Source organism: Martes martes (genome assembly GCF_963455335.1).
Source record: "Martes martes genome assembly, chromosome: 5".
NCBI classification, from domain to species: Eukaryota; Metazoa; Chordata; class Mammalia; order Carnivora; family Mustelidae; genus Martes; species Martes martes.
Window position 1 is genome coordinate 96,839,801 of NC_137892.1, and position 22,063 is coordinate 96,861,863.

Consider the following 22,063-nt stretch of genomic DNA (forward strand, 5'->3'; position numbering starts at 1 on the left):
GGGAGAAATGGAGAGCTATAGTTTAATGGGGTAGAGAATTTCCATTTTGCAAGACGAAGAAGTTCTGGAGATCAGTTGTACAATAATGCGGAAGTATGTAACACTCCTGAATTGTACACTTAAAAATGGTTAAGATGGTATGGTTAAGATGGTTGCCTTTGAGTTTGTGTGTTTTACCACAATTTTTCCAAACCAAGAAAGATGAACAGATGAAATACTTGTGGTGGGCTGCAGCTGGACAGGGCAAGGAATCAGTAGGTAGTGATGGAGGATTTCAGCTCCTGTGAGACCAGAAGTATGTTTAGGGCAGTTGCACATACTTAATAAACCCATCCTCAAGTGATCCCGCCTCCCATGTCTCATCCGTAAAAATCCCCTAGGACATGAGCGGTCAAGTCGCTAGTCAGCACTGAGACTGCAGCAAGGGTAAACATTCACAAGGAAACTTGACCTAGGGTTTTAACCGCAGCTTGTCAAGCACTTCATTTTGCTAAAATTCTAGGGCTTCATCATGCTAAGAAGCAAAGAAGCTTTAAAAGTAGTTACTCTGTCATCACCAAGGTTAGACATTTTTTTGAAAAGATTTTATGTAATTTGTCAGAGCGTGCATGTGAGCAAGCACAAGCAGGGGGAGCGGCAGAGGGAGGAGACGACTCCCTGCTGAGCAGGAAGCCCGACTTGGGGCTCCATCCCAGGATCCCGGGATCACAACCTGAGCTGATGGCAGCTGCTTAACGACTGAGCCACCCAGGCGCCCCAGTGTTTTTTTTCAAAAGTTGTGTAGTTGGCGGTCTTCTTTTGTTTTTTAAAGATTCCATTCATTTGTCTGTCAGAGAGAGAGAGAGAGAGAAAGCACAAGCAGGGAGAGTGGAAGGCAGAGGAGAGGCTCCCCATGGAGCAAGGAGCCCAATGTGGGACTAAATCCCAGGACCCCAAGATCACGGCCTGAGCTGAAGGCAGACGCTTAACCTTAGACTAAGCCACCCACGCATTCCCTGTAGTTTGAGGTCTTAAATATACATCTTTAATCCACTTTGATTTTGGTATATTGTGTAAAGATCTGCTATGGCCTGAGTGTGCACACACACCCGCCCCCCACACACAAAATCTTGAAAGTGCCCTTTTTGATGGTATTAGTAGGTGGAGCCTTTGGGAAGTGCCCAAGTCAGGAGGGCAGAGCCCTCATAAACAGAATTAGTGCTCTTAGAGACTCTAGAGAGATCTCTTGTGCCCTTTCACCATGTGAGGATACAGCAAGAAGGCACTGGCTCTAAACTAGGTAGAGAGCCACTGTCAGAAACCACCATGCTGGCACTATAACCTTGAGCTTCCCAGCCTCCAGAACTGTGAGAAAGAAATTTCTGTTGTTTATAAGCTATCCAGTCTGTGGCATTTCGTTATAGTAGCCCAAACAGACTATAAGATCCAGCCTTATTCTTTTGCATGTTTATATTCAATTTTCCAGCAGCATTTTTTGAAAAGACTGGCCTAACCTGTTGAGTAGTCTTGGCATCATTGTTGAATATCCCTGAAAAACTCATGGAAGAGTTATTTTTGGAATCTCTGTTCTATTCTACTGGATTCTGTGGCTGTATGTGCCAGTCCCCGTGGACTTAAGTACCACAGTAAGTTTTGAAATCAAGTATGAGACCTCCAGTTTGTCCCTTTTCGAGACTGGCTCTTTAGGGTCTCTTGAGATTCCATATGAATATGAGGATGGGTATTCTTATTTATGAATAAATGCCATTGGGATTTTGATAGATAGCACTGAATCTGTACATCACCTTGTATAGTACTGACATCTTAACGATATTAAGTCTTACAATCCATAAACACAGGATGCCTTTCCCTCTTCTGTGTCTATAATTTCTTTCACTAATGTTTTATAGTTTTCAATACACAAATCTTTGTCTTGGTTAAATTATTCCTAAGTATTTTATTTGTCTTGATACTATTATAAACAGAATTGTTTTGTTAATTTCCTTTTGGATGGTTAGTGTTAGCATATAGAAACGTAACTGATTTTTGTGTGTTGATTTTGAATTTGCAGCTTTGTGGAGTTTACCTCACATTTTACCTCACATTTTTTTTCTTTTGTTTAGTGGAATCTTTAGGACTTTCTACATAACAAACCATGCTATTTGTGATCAGAGCTTATATTACCTCTTCCTTTCTGGTATAGATGCGTTCATTTCCTTTGCTTGCCGTTAACTGCTGTGGCTAGCAATTCCAGTATTTTGTTGAATAAAGGGTGAAAGTAGGCAATGAAGTCTTGTTCCTGATCTTAGAGAAAGAGCTTTCAGTCTTTCACCACCGAGTATGTTAGCTGTGGACTTTCCGTCTATAGTCTTTGTTTTGTTCAATGTTTTCTATTAATACTTTGTTGAATGTTTTCATTGTGAAACTGTTGAATTTTGTCAGATGCTTTTTTCTGTACTTTGATGATCCTACTGATTCTTCCTCCAACATTCTGTAAATGTGGTATATTACACTGATTTTCTCATATTGAACCATTCTTGCATTCTAGGAATACATCTCCCCTGGCCATCCTGCATAATCCTTTACAGTGCTATTGAATTCTAGTTGGTATTTTTTCTATTCCTCTGCCTGTGATTTCTTGTCCACAGCCATCCATGGGTCTTCAGACCACCTGGAGTTCTAACCTGCTACCGCACCCGTGCCTATAGTCAGCAGCCTCCAGCCTGCCTTCCACCCGATGCCATCATTTCCAGCAACATTCTGAGTCAGGCAAGACAAACCAGTCCCCACGCAAGTCAGAAAGTTACAAGCAAGTTTCATTCTTTGAGTCCCAAGGGAGAAACAGGATTGGGTTGTTCCCTCACAACTGAGGTGTACTGCACCAGCACAAGGGTGGGACAGGGACGCCTCAAAATTTCTGACCATTTTGAGTGTGGCCTTTTCTGTTAGGTGTTCACTTGGTTGCTGCAGCTTAACTGATCACTAGCATTCTCACAAAGCTATTTTGGTCCTCTAGTATTTGGTGTGTTGGGGGGCGCGGGGGAGACAACAGCCTGGAGCTTCCTACTCTGCCATCCCACTAAAGATACCTATCTCTCTAATATCTGCTTAAAATGTAATGTTATTTTGTTTTATATTATCAAGAAATTGGTAGTATAAAGAAAATGAAACCCAAACAGGACAGATTGGAAGTACTTAAAAAATAAGTCTCCATGTCCACTTCTAACATTCCATCCCTACTTTTACAGGTCTTTACATTTTGAATTCTTCTGCAGGTCACCTCCTTAATTGTAAGTGATGGCATAGTTTAATTTCTTCACTCATCAACTTTGAATGCTACAAATGATTTTATGGAACAAAAAAGGAGACTTGCAATAAACTTCCTTTTCCCTCATTCCAGTTATGGTTTTATTTTTACATGTAAATTTCTCTGTTGTTTTTTAAGTAAGGTCTGCACCCCACATGGGGCTCAAACTCATGACCCCAAGATCAAGAGTTGCATGCTTTAGCGATGGAGCCAGCCAGGCGCCCCTCTTTCGTTAGTTTTAGAATTAAATTTTTCCTAGTTGTGAGATACAACTGACATGAAACACTGTTGTTTATAACCATAAAGGGGTAAATACTTGACGCACTCCCAGTACGTACGTGAGAGATTAGTACTCTGCGCTCTCCCTGTCTTTCCCCGCCACCATCTTCTGAATGTGGTTTCCAGTTTTCTAAACTGTACTTTATGTTCTGTGAAAGTAGTTGTCTTTTATGGTTTGATTTTAAAAGATCTGAATCCTGTGGTGATGTACCTGTGGGCCCTGAAAGGCAATTATTTGTCACTAAACCTGTATCTTTCAAATGACAGTTTTCTTAAATTTCACTCAGAACTTAATTTGCATGGCTGATGCTGTTCTAGGAGCCTGACTTTCATGTGTCATTCACTCAAAATCCTGTCTTACCTTCAGACAAGTTTTTGGTTTATACTAGAATACCAAGAATTGTCATTTTGCTTCCTGACAGTACATTTCTCACCATATTACTAAGATCGTCTTCGTTTCGTACCATGGTCTCAATTTCTGACCTGACAAAATTTGTTTGGCTTCATGTCCATCTGTCTGCACCCCAACACTAGAATGAAAACTCCTAGAGGGTAAAGGGATTTGGTTTGCTCACTGTTGTACCCCCAGTGCATAAACAGCGCGTTGGGCACATAATGTGCAAAAAAAGATTGGTGAATGCCAAATCTTGCAGCTCATAAATGGCATCTATTTAATTATGCTTCTTAGGACCAGTTTTCCTAAAATCTTCCTAATGTTTTTTCTTATTTGGATAGATTGCTGTTTAGGTCAGCCTCAGATGTCGAAGTCCTGAGATACCTTTAAATGATAGTACTTAGTGTGTTCTGCTGGTTCTTGCAGAGCATACTTTCCCGGGTGTATTTTCAGAAAGGGTGTGTGGCATAGTTTCTGACTGCTTGCTTGCCTGTTCATCTTTATTTTACCATCTCACCTCCTTGAGAGTTTGGTCTAGATAGAATATACTCGTTCAAAATAATTTTCTCTCACCAGTATGTGTAAAGTACTCCTTTATATTCTAGAGCTCACTGTTCCTACTCAGAAATCTGATAATCCTCACAAGAAATAATCAGAGAAATAATTTCCCAGAGCTGGATACACATCTTCCAAACAAAAGGTTTATTGAACAAACTGTGAAGTGGGAAAGTATAATGATAAAGTTTTTTTAAAATTTCAACACACAAAACAGGTAAAGAGCATTTCTTTTTGATATTCCCTCTCCTTCAGAGCATTTTCCTTGCTCAGCAGAGGCTGAATCACTGGACTCTTCCATTTCCTTTAACTTCTCATCCCTCAGATGACCTCACAGGCTGGTTTTTTTCCTGAAATGTCTACCTGTCAAGTTAGTGTCCTAGGGGAGGATCAGAATGGTGGATGGGAGGAGAAAGGACAGTTGTTTTTCAGTTGCAGTCGTACCTGACCCCGAGAGGCTCCTGGCCTGCAGCCTCGGCTCCACAGTGCACACGCTGGAGGTGGCCACATCTCACGAGGGGCAGTTGCAGTCACTCACCTCCTATAGCTGCGTGCTATGGTCTGAATGTTTGTGCTCCCCCCCCAATAGTTTATGATGAAATCCTAACCCCCGAAGGTGACAGTATCAGGAGGCGTGTGTCATGAGCGTGTAACTTGTGAAGAGATGCCGTATGAGTTTCCTAGCCCCTTCAGCACATGAAGATCTGAGGAGTCTGTGTCCTGGAGGAGCCCCCCTCACAGGACCATGCTGGCTCCCTGATCATGGACTTCCAGCCTCCACAACTGTAAGAAGTCAACTTCTCTTGTTTATAAGCTGTCTGGTCTGGGGTATTTTGTCCGAAGAGCCCCCACAAAGCCACTATCCAAGCAGCAAAAATTAGATATAAGCAAAACCTGCAGAAATTTATGAAAATGTTAATGTGACAAAATAGACATTATTGAAAACTTGAGAATTGGAATTTGGACTCTGGGTGCTTGTGCTCAAAGCAGCAACGATGATTCTTAACCTCTTGTCTGCACAGTTTCTGAACAGTGAAACAGTGATGTTTCCAGACACCCAGAAACCTCAACTAAAATGTCTGTGGACAGTGCCTGAGTGTGCTGCTGCACAGAATCGGGATCTAATGTAAAGAATCAGCTCAAATATTTGAAAGGCCCAGATGGTATAAAGGAGGTATGTGTTGAGGCAGCTGAAATTAATAAATGAAGAAAAAGGTGATCAGGTGAAGTTCTGAGGAATTTTAAATAATCTTTCTTGCTGATCCTTGAACAGACCAAAACCAAAAATAAAAACCCTTGCTTGGGAGTCCTTTCTGGGCCCCCAGGGCAGGCTATCGTGCATTCACTGATCTAAAGCTTCCACACAATTGAGTTGTAAAGGATCCAGTGGAGTGTGGGTTAGTTGGCCAGTGTCTTCACTCTGTGGCTGTTAGCTTGCTGTCAGACTTCTATCACCTGGTCTTCAACACCTGGAGCACACCCTTTCCCCACTGCTTTTGAGGTTCCAGATCAAACATCTGGCTCTCCTTATTCTGATACTAACTTCCTTCCTTTGGGCATCAAAGGGCAGACAGAAATTATTAAGATGATGAGACTGGAGGATGAGGGTTGGGGTCACATGCAGCCCAGAGGCTGTAGCTACCTGGCGGAAAGCATCAAAAACATCAAAAAAATGAAAAGTGAATGTGCTAAAAATATAAAGTCCGAGCAACATGAGTTGTTTACTGGTTTAAGTTTTATTAGCCCGTGAGGAATGGAGACAATAAACCTAAGGTAACCTTTCCTTTGCTTTCTTTGTAGTGTACTCAAAGCGTATTTCAAGCAGAGGGTAAATAATTTCCTGTCAGTTTTGAAGATTTTTGCATTTCCACAAGTTTTAGCAAATTTCCGACTATGTCTCTAAAGCACAAAAAGTAGGACAGATCTATAAAAACAGTTTATCTTATGAACCCTTGTGCATTTTATTCATGTCCTTTGAAAATGTGCTCAAAATAGAATCCTGATAAACCACTACCAGTTTCTTCAGATACTTTAATCAGGATGCCTTATTCTTACTATTTTATTAGTTGTGGAAAGAACTTCACCTTAACCCAATTACCTCAGTCTTCGGCCATGAAATGACAAATGTTATGAAAATTTTTTGAACTATTAACATTTTTCCCATTAATTTTTCTACTTTAGAACCAACCTTACTTGGCCCATCTCCTAATACAGCCAAACCTACGGCCCAATGCACAAGGTTCCACACAGTGAGGAGTTTCTAACTGGATGTACTTGGTGAGTACATACATATTCTTTGTCCTAAGCCAGGGATTCTCAGCTGTGGCACTACAACATTGGGGCTGGGTAAGTCTTTGTTTGGGGAGGGGAGGATGCTGTTCTCTGCACCACAGATGGTTAGCAGCCCCTCTTGCTGCCTACTCCCACCAGACAGGCCCCCCCCCCCCACGCCCCACCTCAAGCTGTGACAACCCAAAGTGCCTCTAGACACTGGAAGTTTTTCCTGAGGAGCAAACTGTCAGTTACCTCCAAACTTGCTGTCATGTTGGAAATGGTCCATACCTGCCCAATATGGTAGCTCCCAGCTTTTAAAAAGGGGTGGTTTTGCAAGACATTAATCTTAACTGAAACTATAAGAATGCTAAAAATACCCTCTAAGTGAATTCTAGTTGGCCTGAACTAAGAAAGGAAAAACCAAACCAGGATGGAAAGAAAACATTTATTGAATCAAAATCAATACTTTCTTTTAATATCTACAAGCCAACACTGAATGAACACAATGTACAAAAAAAGTATGCTTACATTATAAAAATATGTCAATTTTATCTTCTGGGTGCTGAGCAGAAGTCATTTTAAACAAAATCAAGGCAAACTTACTTGCTCTCTATAATGAAACTGCTATAATTTAATAACAAAAGTGAAAGCTAATATATACTCACAAAATATCTTTAAAGGCGATAATGCTGCATTGGAAATGCTGAACCCAGTCACCATAGTGAACATTTCTTATTGGCACCAACTCCTGCCTACATCATGGGAAAGCACCTCTTGTAGCGAATGCAGATCACTGACAGAATCCATGGCATTGGTTAAACCTTCATTCAGTTTCCCGTGCACTGAATGTTAGTATGTATTTCAGCAAAGTAACAGTCAATCCTATTACTTTAGATTCAATTTTAAAATGAGACACATGGCCCAAGATTTACAATCCCACTGATGATGTGGGGAACTTGCCACCCTTCACTATCTTCAAGCCTCCCTAAGAAATCTGTGTTTAGGATCACTGTGTTAAAATTTTTTGTCATTTCTTCTTGAATTTATTGGCACCTTCCCTCGGCATATGGTCTTGCACACAGGGTGGCTACTGCAGGTCAGTTACACACTCAAGAGCATAGCCTTGGGGTCACCACGGAGATATGCTCCAGAACTCAGTGACGTATTTGGTCCACACAGAAGATCTCGATTAGAAAAAAAGAGGAGTAAAACAAATCAGGAGTTCAAGACAAAAGAGCAGGGCTTCCTGTACTAGGAATCCTGGAGTTACAGGACATATATAAAAGTTCTACTAATTTTTAAAGTCAAAATAGACTAAAGAGCATCACTATGGACAAGGCCCAGAAAATCCAATCTGTCTTGTAAGACCTTGGACAAAGCACTATCCATGGCAGGACACAGACTCTGGCTGAGAAGAACGACGTGGGTCCTCAGCAAATGCCAGAATGCAGTATACACACCGTAAATTAAACTGCAAACGGCCTTTTTTTATTAGTAAGCATGAATGTTTCCTTGACAGATTCTCTCTGGTACTGACACCTATGAAGCCTCCAACTGCTGAAATATAAGCACTGAGGAATCCAGCGCCCCACTGCACAGGTCAGTTCTATTCAGAAGCACCGCTTTCCTGGTTTGCCTTATGTAAGCTATTTATCCAGTTACCTGGTTCATAAGAACCTGGGACTAAGATGCAAAGAAAATAATTACTCATCTAATTTCTTAGCTGTCTACATTTTCACCTAAGTCCCATTTGCTGCATAAAATATTAATCCTACTAAATGTAGTTAGGACTGCGCTGGACATAGGATTTAAACAAGAATACATACACCACGCCCTCACAGAGAAAGGAAAGTACTTACAGAAATATCTGAAATACACATCATTTATGAAGAATAAAGATTTTGGAGCCTGAGCAATGGTTTCTCACCAATCTCCTAACAAATCACCATACAGATTTCTTCACTGGCAACTATTCGGCCAAGTCACTCTATTGCTCTGGGTTAACTTCCACTACCCCCAAACAGGTTTGAATATGGAAAGGCCACTGACACTGCAGTTAGTAGTACCAGCCAGGAGTTAATAGTGGAAACACATAGATCATCATATTAAAATAAGTCAAAACAGAGTGAGTACACAATGAGCCTGGACGAGGGCCTCACCACAACACTCTGACACACAACCACACCTGTTCGCAAATCACAGGTTTTCACTCTCAGAATAAATACATCGTACATTTACAACTGAATGAACACCTTATGAATGCCGATTTTAATTATAGAGTAAGCTACAGGTTACCTTTGTGTGTGTGAAACTGATGTGACTTGGTGCCACAGCTAACCTCTCTCTAACAGCAGCAGTTACCCTCAGCCCACAGCAGCAAAGAAACACTCATTTCTGGGCTCCCAGACAAAGCAACTTCATAAAGCATGCGGTATCTATTCTGCTCAAGTTTCAAATGAATAAAAATGATCATTGTGCTTATGGATGTCATACCTTCCAAAATATACAGAAACAGTGACTAACAATAGCAGGTCCTACCTTACCAACAAACTCATAAGGCAGAGGGCTGGAGATGGAAATAGAAACGTTTAAAATGGGGGGGAAAATCCAAAATAGTGCTAGCATTCACAAAAAAAGATCATGCTAAGATCAGATCCATAATTGATAAAAATGAAGCCACGATCCAAAGTCCGTGAGTCCAAAGGCATGCATGCCAGCCGGAAATGCAAGGTTCATCTGACAACAGCTTCTTCAGAGCAGAACAAGAACATCTCACTGGAGAAATCACAACAGGGTGAACAAGATGCCATCACACTTCTTTTTTGTATTTGAAAAGGAATCACAACAACAAATTAAAGAGAAAACACAAATTCACAATGACCTATAAAACCAAAAGAAAAAATCCAAATTATTTTTACACTTTGTCTTATTTAATTTGTAAAGTTTATCGTCAAAGATTTCTCAATCATGCAACTAAAACATCAAGGTACTTCACTACACAGGACATTCCCCAAAGTATCGATACTCAAAATAGTAATTTCATTCATGTTTAAAGGACACTATCTGTCAAAGGCTCCTCCCCACCTGGCTGTTGGTCATGAGGGAAAGAACAAGCGAAAACTACTACTCAAAGTGCCTACAACCATCCCATGAAACCCTTAGCAGGGTAAAATACTTTGGCCTTTTCCAACATGTGACGCAGATACTCACAGGAGACAGGACTCGGGGCTATCCAGCCTTCGTATCCACAAGCTGCATCTGCACACTGGCAGACATCCCACCCCCGTAGCCCCCCTTGGACTGCATCTGGTTCTGAATGGAGCTAACCTAAAATAAGACAAAAACAGAACCAAATCAAGAACTAGGGACAATGCAACTGATCCTGGTCTAAACGTTTTAGCTAAGCAGTTTTGAGAAGGATCCTTTCTATAGAAAAAATTCTGTTTTTATAGACTTAAATTTCTGATTGCCCATAGGGAAATGGTGAGGCTACTAAAAACACATTTCAGGCTTCAACTCCCTCTCCCCACTTAGCAGTGACAAAATAACTGTTTTGTGATTCACAATGTACTTGGTGACATTTCAAAAACAGAAGTATACAGAGCAACTCCAGTTCTTAATTTACAGACACCTCATTCACATAGATGATCACCTCAATTACTGAGAATCGAATAAAAATAAATACAAATGAAATTAGACCAAAGATAAATTTTCAAAGGTCCCATGTGGTAAAACTTACATACCTGATACAGCCTTAAAGAATCCAAAGACTTGTACGGTAGTCCAAATTTATTCATCTCTAGTCACTGTAACCTGGGTTAAGTATTTATCCTCTCTAAAGATCTGTGAAATAGTTAACATGATAATCTCTCCTCCCCACCAAATAGGGCTATTTTCTGATGGACTGTAGGATACCAAACTGCTGGATTCTCCTTTTACTTGGTGGAAACAAAGACAAATGAACTTATCGGCAAGCTGAGAAGTGCCCTTAGTGGACCAAAATTACTCCAATCTTAGTTATACCAACTAGCAACAAATAGTAAGTACAGAAGAAGAGAATCAGGCTAGAATGCCAGAAAAAGGAGCAGTGAGAAGGTGCTGGAGCTACTGACTAAACAGTGCTGAGGCCGAGCAGGGGTGATCTGCTCGAAGGATCCCTCACCTGTCCATGGTTCCCTTGGGGGACAGAGGATGGGAACAACATCCATTAATTAATCTACTTATCAAATACTTACTGAGCACTTGATAGAAAATATGCTGTGTGAGGTGTTTTCAATGGCGATCCTGAGTCAGTATGTTTTAAGCAAAGGAAGTAAGATCTGCCTATTTTCTGAGCAAGGCAGGTTTAAATTTATTCTAGTAGAAAAGCAAAATATAAAATGTATACCTTCTTTAGATCCAGAAGGGTTTCACTGAGAAAAATCTTAGGTGGAACATCTTACTCTAGTGATATCACATGTAATTATGGCCTTATCTATATTCACATTACTCAAATGACCACTTCAGTTAGAAGTATTTAAAAAAAAAACCCTGAAATCTATAGCCCTATTTATTTTCAGTAACCTTGCTCAGTCTGAGAAGGCTACCAGCATAAGCTATCTGTTCAAAGTCATTTCCTGTTCCTTTCAGGTAACCAATTTTGTGGCACGAACCTGTTTCTACACAGGTACCAAAAATTCCCCCACCTAACATGTTACCTTTTCTAGGCATTTCAGGGCTATTTATAAAAAGTAACATTTTTGTGTTTTTCCATAGTGCATTCATAATGTCATGCTGATTCTAGGCAAGAAAAAAACTAGTTTTTCTCCAAAAGTCAGTTGTTCAATTTCAAACAATACAATTTGGATTTTCCAATGGATTATTTTTGACTGTGTATATATTGTATTTTAACACAATAACACTCTCATTAAAAGAGTCATGGGATCTATTTCTAGTATGAAAGGTAATCTTGGGAAGAACAGCGTGTTTAGAGGAAAAGAGACACTCCCCCAAGTCATCTGCCCCTTAGGAATCCAGTGCGGCCAGGCCATTCCATTGGCACCGAGCCAAGTACCTCATCCATGCTGCTCAGTTCTTAGTTTGCCTTAAGTTAGTCTATCCTATTTCTGCAGATAAACCACATTTATGGTTTTGTCTCACTCTGTGCAATACTATTATTGCACAGAAGAAGAGAGTTCTCTCACCAAATCAGGCTCATATCAGTGATATCTCTCCACTGATGTCACCTGCAGGAACTCGGGGATTCCGTAACATTGACCCTAACACAACCGCTCAAGCAGCAGCCTGGAACCACGTGTGCGCATCACACAGACAGAAAACCTCCTGGAGACACAGTGGGTTCTAACAAGCTCAAACACTTCATAAAAACACTAGTCGGTAAGCAGAGCAGGCTGCCTGGACTCTGCAGGTAGACTAACAGCAGAGGGCTGTCTGGAACCAGCTCTCAGCTGAAGCCACAGACCCGGATGCCCTACAGGAGACCGTCCTCAAGCTCTAGCTACGCTGCTGGCAACGAGCGTCCCCCACATCCATGACAGGCTCCTAGTGCAGACAAAACATCAAAGAGGAATTTGTAAAGAAATCCTGAAATGTATATATAAACAGTATTTCAAAAGTTAAATACCATGAACTAAAAATTTCATTCTGGAGTTTTAAAAAATGTGAAATGGGGAAGAACACATTTGTTAAGAAAATAAAATTCATGTATAATAAATTTGAAGCCATTCGCTCTACTTGCATGTTTAATAATAACCCTATTAACAAAAGCTTTAGGTTCTCATTTGATCTTTTCATTTCATGCTGTTCCAGGAAACAAAGCTACTGAATTGTATTGTGACAGCAACCTGACACCTCTTACATTTCCACAAAAGCAGTTGAACAAAACAAAGTACTTTTCCTACAGATTTAAAACAAACAAGATGTTTCCCTTCAGGAAGCTACACATGTTATCCCTTTGCTCACCTAGTAACTGTGACAAACTTCTTTGCTGTATCCAGGATATACGATCTACCTATTTTAAAAGTCTCTGAGCTCTTATTAAGTCTTTTGTTAATTCTGTCCAGTGAATAAGTATATAATGGATAATTCTATATTTATAAAAGCCTTTTTGACTTTCTGGTTCTAAACACTTTAGAGGTCATTTAGACACATCAGTTTACTTTACATTTGGGGGAAAGAGGCTCTCGATACTTTGTAGCTTATTACTTTAGGACAAAAAGAAGGGAGAACCCTGACACACACACCCTGACTTGGCAGTGCTTCTCTTATAGAGCACTGTTTTGTTGGCTGAACATTAAGGAGTACACATGTTCAAGTGAGTAAATCTAAAGTATGTTTTGAAATTCACTGAAATCTCTATAAAAGATAGCAAATATACACAAGTATTTACATTAATTATGAATAAATCACAAACATTCTAATATCAAGAAAAGGCTAGTCTTTTATAAGGTAAATGCAATAAATATGTTGGCAAAAGGCAACTTAATTGAAGAGAGAAGAAATTAAATATTACTAAAAGGCTGACATTCACATTCCTTTGCAAGGAGTCAGGAGAGCCAAAGGGCTATTAACTATCCTTGTAAACTCAACTCCTTTTAAGTTTTTTTTTTTTTTTAAGATTTTTATTTATTTATTTGACAGACAGAGATCACAGGTAGGCAGAGAAGCAGAGAGGGGGAAGCAGGCTCCCCGCCGAGCAGAGAGCCTGATGCGGGGCTCGATCCCAGGACCCTGAGATCATGACCTGAGCCGAAGGCAGAGGCTTAACCCACTGAGCCACCCAGGCGCCCCCTTTTAAGTATTTTTTCAGGAGAAAGGTAGAAATAAAGGCATAGTTTAGCAAGTTAGAGGAGAGATTAATTTCCCACTGCTCATTTTCTTCTTTGCTCATATTATGTATTTATATTCAGTATCTACAAATTCACTGAATGCTGTATAATCTTAAAGAATGTATGTAGCTGTCATACAGGTGACCTAAGTCTACGCCCCAACACCCATCTGCATCTTCCACCAATACACTTACTGAATTCATTCCACTGAATAGGTCTCCCGATCCTACATGAGCCGTATGCACAAAATTTGTTGGCTCTCCAATCATACTTCGGTCAATCCGCCGGCGCCTTTTCTAAAATACAGGAAAGAATGTGTTGAGAAATATTTTTATTAGCAACATGCTTACTCTGCTGGGTTTATTTACTGTAGATGAATGATTTTAATGACCACAGTACAATTTCCCCAGGACACCAGGATCCCGACATCCTGGGACTATCAGGATTACCTCAAGAGAGAGAGATGGCACACGCACACACACAAAATGACTGGCAAAGCAAAACAACAGGTTATCATTTAGAACTTAAAGTACATTCTTTTGCCTAGCTTTGGCCACTGACTTATTTGTATAATAACTATTTAGGTTTTATTGTTTCAAAAGAGGTAACTAAAATTATCACCAGTGACCCTTATGCTTAGCGAAGAATACAGTGTGATTTGAATAGAACATTGATTTTTAACATCACTTTCTAGCTTTCATTAACAAACTGACATTATTTTGATTATTTTTACTTAGATTATACCCCCACAACCATTCCACACTGGAATGAATCAGCTGCTTTGTTTGGAGGAGATGAACAGTCTGTTCACTCCCCTCTGGTCTGAGATGGCTGGGAATGAAACCCTATCCAAACTCAGTCTACTAGGCTGGGGCTTAGTGACCCCTCCTAATTTCTGCCAACCATCTCTTACAGGGTACAGAATGCTGTGTCACAGTAACTTCTGCTACTAGCTGTAATCCTTGCCCCACCAAAATGCCCATTCTCATTAGAGGAAGTTCCTTATCCTACTGTTTCACTGATCAAGAGATCTTTCCAGAGACAAAGGTTATCTTAAATCAGTCCCATGTTTTCCATGACCCCTTAAGATACTGTGATCTGAGAGGGGACACTACAGACATGGCTCAGTGTCCCAACACCAATGCTGCTACTTTCCTTTGAACAATATACTCCAGAAATTACACTGTGTCTACCTCAACTGAAATGCTGGTATAATCCTGATAAATCCTAAACACTAAAAAAAAAAAAAAAAAAAAAAAAAAAAAAAAAAAATCCTAAACACTTACCAAAACAGACCCAAGTAACACCACCTCAGGATTAAAATATAATCTTCTACAAAGCTACAAAAATGGGGAGCTCATCTATTAATTTCAGAAGCCAGCATACATTGTTTGGCCACCTCTAGCTTTACAGATGCCATGTAGAATCCCTTAAGAAGCCCAAGTTTTTCCTTAGAAATATTTATGTTCATGGAGAGAGTGGGCTCTCTCCAAGTTCACTGGTTTCTCCATCCGGTGCTTCTCCTGGCAGGTGGTGTCCCTGTCTATCTGAACACAGGCGTTCCTACATATTGGAAAAGTTTTTTTCTATTGTGTTTTTATAACATTCCTTGTGCTCCTTTGTGCAATTTGTTTCACTCTTAGGTAAATAGTAGATTGTGTGTGAGAATGTGTGTGTGTTTGTATAATCTTCCAATTTTCTGGTATTTTTATCTAATATTTTTATTTCTCTTTATAGTTTTGCTGTATTGAAAACTAACTTCAGTTGATCTTCTTCAGAAACCCACAAAATTTTTCTTACAGACCACGACGTAAAGAGGCCATTCCGTGTGTTGTAGCTGCAACTGCACTGTGGTCCTTGCAGCATGAAAGCCACTACACACAGTGCATAAACAAAGCAAGGATAGCTCCGTTTCAGTAAACATTCATTCACTCACGGGAATGGGGAGCAGATCCCAGCTCTAGAAGTTATTTTTTTTAGCAGGAGCTACATCAGACTATTTTTCAATTACAGTTATTTTTTCAGAAGCTCTGCTATGAAATGACATCACTGCAGTATTTTTTCATCTGAGAATTTGTATTATAGGTTTCCATTTTCCCTCTCGAAATGCTTGACTGTATGAATTATAGTCTGTAACAGCAGGAGCAAAATATTCTCATTCATTTACTTCAAGCCCCTTTTTCAATTCTTTTGGGGCCCTCCTCCCTAGGATTCTAGAAAAATTTCAGGTTAAGAACTGAGGATTGCTGGGGGAGGGGGGACGGGAGAGGGTGGTGGGGATATGGACATCGGGGAGGGTGTGTGCTATGATGAGTGCTGTGAAATGTGTAAACCTGGCGATTCACAGACTTGTACCCCTAGGGATAAAAATACATTATATGTTTATTAAAAAATTTAAAAAAAAAAAAGGTGTCAGAAAACCGAGAGAGGATCCAGAACTTTTGTCTGTGTTCTTCAATTGTTCTATTTGTCAGCACAAGGCACGGATTTCTTACTATCTCTATCTTACTCACTGCTACTTCAGGTGCCCTCAGACTCATGCCCTCAGACTCCATGCCCCTCAGCACAGACCTGACACCCACAGCATCCTTTGACTAGGAACACCCATACCAGCAGGGTGCTGGTTCCCCCGGACTCTCAGTTTATCGGTTTCTACCCAGTCCATTCAGTGTACTTCCCCTTCACACTATTCTCTTCTAGGATAACACAGCATAAATGAGCCATAAGAAGCAAAGCTACCTTCTCTTTTCTAGGAGTAAGGTAAGGAAAGAAGATGCTAATAGTTTTGTGCCTATTTTCTTCTTGGCGATACTGTTATCGTCCACTGGATCTGCTTTGTTAGAAAGTTGTATATCCAGGCACATCCAAATGTATCTTCACCATCAAAATACAAGAATTGTCTCAATACCTGGGCCAGACAAATTGTTGGGGTTTCTTCCCCAGTAAGGCCCTTGACTGACAGAAGGACTTCTACTTTCTTGGCACTCTCCACACAGGACGAAAGGGTGGACGGCTCCAGTTGAAGAAAAAGGAGAGCTGCGAAGTTCCAGGGGCTAATGGCATCTATGGGCCTGCAGACTTTTCTTCCTAAGGCCTTGTGCAACTCACTCACAGGTCAGACAGCTCCACATGGCTCAGCCGGAGGGCACTCTCATGCAGGTTAAGGGATGGAACATTTCAGAGAGTAAGATCTACTTTAAGGACACTTGGAGTCTTGACCATTCCTTGCCCTATGAACACAGAGGAGAAACTTCTCAGGTTCTAACTTCATAATTTCCTCTGGAATGGTGTGTTCAGGGCTTAGCAAAAGGCTATGCACTTAGCCCACATCTCCACACTAAATGATTTATTCTAACAATTGAATTACTGAAGGAAGATGATGGGAGAGAAATCATCACCAGGCACTTAGGCCACCACCCAACTCCCCAGAAATGTTTCCTCAAAGTAATGAATGGATCAGGTGGTTAATCAAAATCAAAGACTATATATAAAACAAACATTCTGAATACTAAGGAAGGACGTTCAACAAAGACTACTCTCATACTGAAAACCAAAGGACACATAATTAATTTGTAAATCTGAAAACACTGAATACATTTTAACTTCAACTTTACTGAGTTAAGAGGCTTTCCCCTTTGATTTTGGAAGGTTTCTTTGTGCTATTAATCTGACATCAATTTAAAATATAGAGGTTGAAGCTTTCTTCCCTAATGACACAACAGGTTTTGTTGTTGTTTTTAAGGTTTATTGGGGAGGGGCAGTGAGAGAAAACAAACGGGGGAGGGGTAAAGGGAGAGGGAAAAGCAGAAGTCAGATGCTTAACAGACTGAGCCACCCACATGCTCCATGACAAGTTGGTTTTTATTTTTTTTTATTTTTTTTAAAAGATTTTATTTATTTGACAGACAGAGATCACAAGTAGGCAGAGAGGCAGGCAGAGAGCCCGATGTGAGGCTTGATCCCAGGACCCTGGTATCACAACCTGAGCTGAAGGCAGAGGCTTTAACCCACTGAGCCACCCAGGCGCCCCGACAAGTTGGTTTTTAAAATCCAGTCCACAATATACAGCTGGCAGGAAGGCTGGAGGAGCCAAAGAAGTCATTACAGTAATGTTGGTGGAAAGAGATTACTTGGATTCAATTACAGCAGCTGAGGTGGAAAGAACTAGGTAGATTTAAGAGGCATTCAGCAGGTAAAATCAATAGTATTTGTTTGTTGACTGGATTTGAGAAGAAAGGAGCAGCATAAGTTAAGAAAGATGCAAAGATTTCCCATCTGAGAAGAATGTACACAATTCACAGGGGCAGGTAACACTGGAAGAGGGCCAGGCTTTAGTAAGAAGATGAAAGCGTTTAAGACGCACTGACTTTGAGTTATGTCTGAGACATCCAAGTAAAGTTATCAAGAGGGCAAGCTGGATACATGGATATAGGATTCTGACAAAAGAAATCAAGTCTCACCAGCACAAGAAAGAAGGAAAGTACACCCCACCACTGAGTGGAGAAAAATTAGCCATCAAAGCTTTTAAAAAAAAGCCTGAAAGGAAGGAGAAAAATCAGGTGTGTGTCCTCTTCAAGGTGTCATGGAGGGTTCAGGCAAACACAACTGAAAGCGGGTGAGAGGTCAGATAAAGACTGAAAAGAGTGCCTATGGAGGGGTTAGAGTGGAGGACTTCTGAGGAGCCGTACGAGTGTGCAAGAGGCAGGAAATGGAACATCGAACACAACTGGACACAGTCTGGCCATCTATCTGGATAAGGACAAGAAAGAATGGGCTGAGCTGAAAAGAGGACTTAATTTTTCCCTTTAAGATGAGAAAGACTTGATCTAAAGGTTAATTTCTGGTAATATCCAGTGAAAGAGTCTGAAAGTAAAATAATCATCAACATGGTAACATTCCAGGGAGGGTACAAAGGACAGATCTAGACACAGGTTAAGATGTTCTTTGGGTTTGTATTGTAACGTTATTAACCTAGATGCTAAGTATAATTACATATTTCAAAATATAAAAATGTACTATTTTTCAGTCACTACAGACACTTAAAAAATAGAACACTTCTGTGGTGTGTTGTATTAAGAATACAAGACAGAGACAAGATTTAAATCATGGGCAAACAAGGGGAATTCCAGAGTTGGGCCTCTGCAAAGAAAAACAGGAAATGGTGCACTCACTCTAATGCGTATTAACTGTTGTCAGTAGCAGAGTCATCGTTTTTCCTGGAAACATACCCTGCTCTTTATAGGGTACTCTATTAAGACTGTCGACCTCCTGAATAATTCTTGCCATCCTTGAAATACTATTATTCTACATAAGGTCAAGGATTTTAGTTGGGTTAGGGACGAGATTAGGGAAAATGTCTCTTCATATTTACTCAATGTCAATGATCCCTCAGTAAAGTGGTTTAATCTTAGAGATACATAATGAAAATTTCTTTTAAGATATCACTTTTAAGTAATCTTTATACCCAACATGGGGCTCGAACTCATGACCCAGAAATCAAGAGTCACATGCTCTACCAACAGAGCCTTCCAGGTGCCCCATACTGAAGTATTTGGGGATGAAATGGGATGTCCAGAATTTGCTTAACATTCTCCAACTAGGGGAAGGGGTTGACAGTATAAGAGGATGCCCTCCACTGACAACTCTCTGAAGCTGCGTGCTACGTACATGGATGGGGGGGTGGGGGGTCTCTTCCCTCTATTTCTGTGTATATTTGGTAATTTTCCTAATGAGTTTTTCAAAATAAGTTTTTTTAAGAAGATGTGAGTTCTCTCCTACTCTTACAGCTTTACACAAAAACCTAACAAGTACTGCTTACAAGTAAAAACTGTATGATATGAGAATGAATCATCAACACTTCATCTCTTTTCTGATTTCCACCAGAACTGAGTTTTGTCCGCATTCTTTCTGATACAATTCTAACATCATTCCCTACTTCCTGTCTTCCTCCCAAAAGTATTAGAAGATATATTTTGAGTTTTTGAAAACTACACTGCAGAGCTACCGTATAGTAGTTGGCTAACAGCTACAACATCAATTTGGTTTGTGCCATTCATTTGCATCATCCATGAACACCCATCGCATGTTTTTTCTCTGAAAAAAAACTACAACTGAAAAAAACGGCTTAAGCAGTAAGGCCCAGTGGCAAGGTGTTTGGTGTACTCAAGAGCTTCCACAAGGTTTCTCTGCAGTGTTTTCAGCTCTGCCCTCCTGTCAGTTTCAGTCTCAGGCTAGTAGCCAACAGAGCTGCAGCAATCTAAGGCCTTCCATCTGTGTTTACAGACATAGAGAAAAATAGTGCTTTATAAAAAACCAAGGCAAATTTCCCCTGAGGTCTCCACAAAACTTCCCCTGGCATCTGAGTTCTAAGCCCTGTCCTGAAACAACTCCTCTCATCCAGAGAATGTCTTCCCTGAGCCAAACTCTCGAACCCAACCAATCACTGCTGAAGGACGGCAGTCTCTGAGGAGCAGCACAGACCTCATCACGGGTCCCCAAGAGCAAGAGGTCAGCAGCTTCAACTATGGATCCTGTATATCAGAGGAGGGGGAAAACTGATGCTGGGCTTGTAATGATAACTATAGCCATCTAGGCATCTATTATGAAACCTTAAAATTACTAGTCAAATATTTATTTCAAAAAACAGGGGGCACCTGGGTGGCTCAGTGGGTTAAGATTCTGCCTTCGGCTCAGGTCATGACCCCAGGGTCCTGGGATCGAGCCCCGCATCAGGCTCTCCGCTCAGCAGGGAGCCTGCTTCCTCCTCTCTCTCTGTGATCTCTGTCAAATAAATAAATTTTAAAAATCTTAAAAAAAAAAAAAAAAAAAAAAGGGAAGGGCACCTGAGTGGCTCAGTCTGTTAAAATGTCAGACTCTTGATAACAGCTCCAGTCATGAGACCGAGCCCCATGGCAGGCTCCCCGAGCTCAGGAGGGTGTGTGCTTGAGATTCTTTCCTTCTGTCCTTCCCCACGTGCACGCACGCATACACTCTCTAAAATAAATAAATCCTAAAAAAAAAAAAACAAAACAAAACAAGAAAACACCCTGGAACATACCATTTGGAGAAAGAATTACTCTGAGATTCTCCTTCCAACAGATCCCTCTTCTCAGGTTTCTTACTTCTCTCTCCTACTACTTCCATTTCTGTGCTATTGTTTATTTTGTGTAAACCAACATTCCTCTTCCCTCCTGCACATCTTATTAGGGCTATGCTGATGACTACTGAGCCTCTTTTCTACTTTTCTGGGCTTGAGACTGTAACATTCAACTGCTTACTGACAAATCCAGAGGACATGCACGCTTCCTGAGTCCAACACTGAATACATAACCTTCGTAAAGCCCACACCCCTCTCCAGTCCCTGTTTGGTAAATAACATTTCTGCCAGTATTTCCAGTCAGGTTGGAGGGCTGTCCCTCACTCACTGCGTCTTCTCCCTCACACATGGTCACATCCAATTAGCAAAACATCCTGTGGAGTCAGCCCACTTCCTCTCTTGGTCCCCACACTAGTGTCACAGCCTTATTTCAGGCCCCTGAGCCTCTCACCTGCCTCCCTACAGGAGCCCCTCACTAACTTGCTTCCAACCTCCTTTCCCCTCCCAAAATGCTTCACCCTAAATCTAGACATACCTCTCTCAAGTACAAAACCGATCATGTTACTCATCCATTTCAAATCACTCAATGGCTTCCCAAAACTTCAAGGATAAATTCAAAACTCCAGAGCCTATGGAAATCCTGTCTTTCTTGCCAACTTCATCTTTAACTACATTCCTTCAAGCATTCTAAGCTTTCATCTGCTATTTCAGGTTTCCTACATACACTGTGCTCTTCCAGTACTCCTCCTGGAAGAATCTTTCCGACTGCCTTTAATTTCACTAACTCAGTCCTGCCTCCCTTACACCCTTAAGTCTGGGGTTACGGCCCCTCAGTATTCCAGGACCGCATGTTCACCTACCAAAGTAAATTGGCATCTCACACTCAATTTAAACTGTCCCCTGGATGGGAGATGTGTTCCTACATAGGTTGCCACGTAAAATGTGAATCCACAAGGCCCAGTACATGGTGTACAGCAATTCATCAAAAGAACTTTTTATGAACGAATAAATTTATGAAGTAATAGTAATAACAGTGTGAAGCCCAACACAGGGCTTGAACTCATGACCCTGAGATCAAGACCAGAGTTGATATGAAGAATTGGACACTCATCTGACTGAGCCACCCACATGCCTCAACATTTCATGTTTTGTTTTTAGTTTTTTTTTTTTTTTAAGATTCCATTCATTTATTTGACAGAGAAAGATCACAAGTAGGCAGAGAGAGAGGAGGAAGCAGGCTCCCCGCTGAGCAGAGAGCCCGATGCGGGACTCGATCCCAGGACCCTGAGATCATGACCTGAGCCGAAGGCAGAGGCTTTAACCCACTGAGCCACCCAGGCGCCCCATTTCAT

At 40.8% G+C, this 22,063-nt stretch overlaps 1 protein-coding gene across 7 annotated transcripts in view; it reads right to left on the minus strand.

The window, feature by feature from the left end:
- Positions 1–7,219: 7,219 nt before the first annotated feature.
- Positions 7,220–22,063, minus strand: part of CDC42SE2 (CDC42 small effector 2) — a 115,250-nt gene continuing 100,406 nt past the window's right edge. For 3 of the 7 annotated variants that reach the window (XM_080803671.1, XM_080803672.1, XM_080803673.1), the window contains exons 4-6: positions 13,810–13,911; positions 9,999–10,115; positions 7,220–9,669 (exon numbers count right to left, since the gene is read on the minus strand). In XM_080803671.1, coding sequence (XP_080659797.1) covers positions 10,017–10,115; positions 13,810–13,911 — 201 coding nt within the window. In that variant the 3' untranslated portion in view covers positions 7,220–9,669; positions 9,999–10,016. The remainder of the gene's footprint in view (positions 9,670–9,998; positions 10,116–13,809; positions 13,912–22,063) is intronic. The other 4 variants (XM_080803676.1, XM_080803677.1, XM_080803674.1 and 1 more) reach the window with 2 other exon arrangements.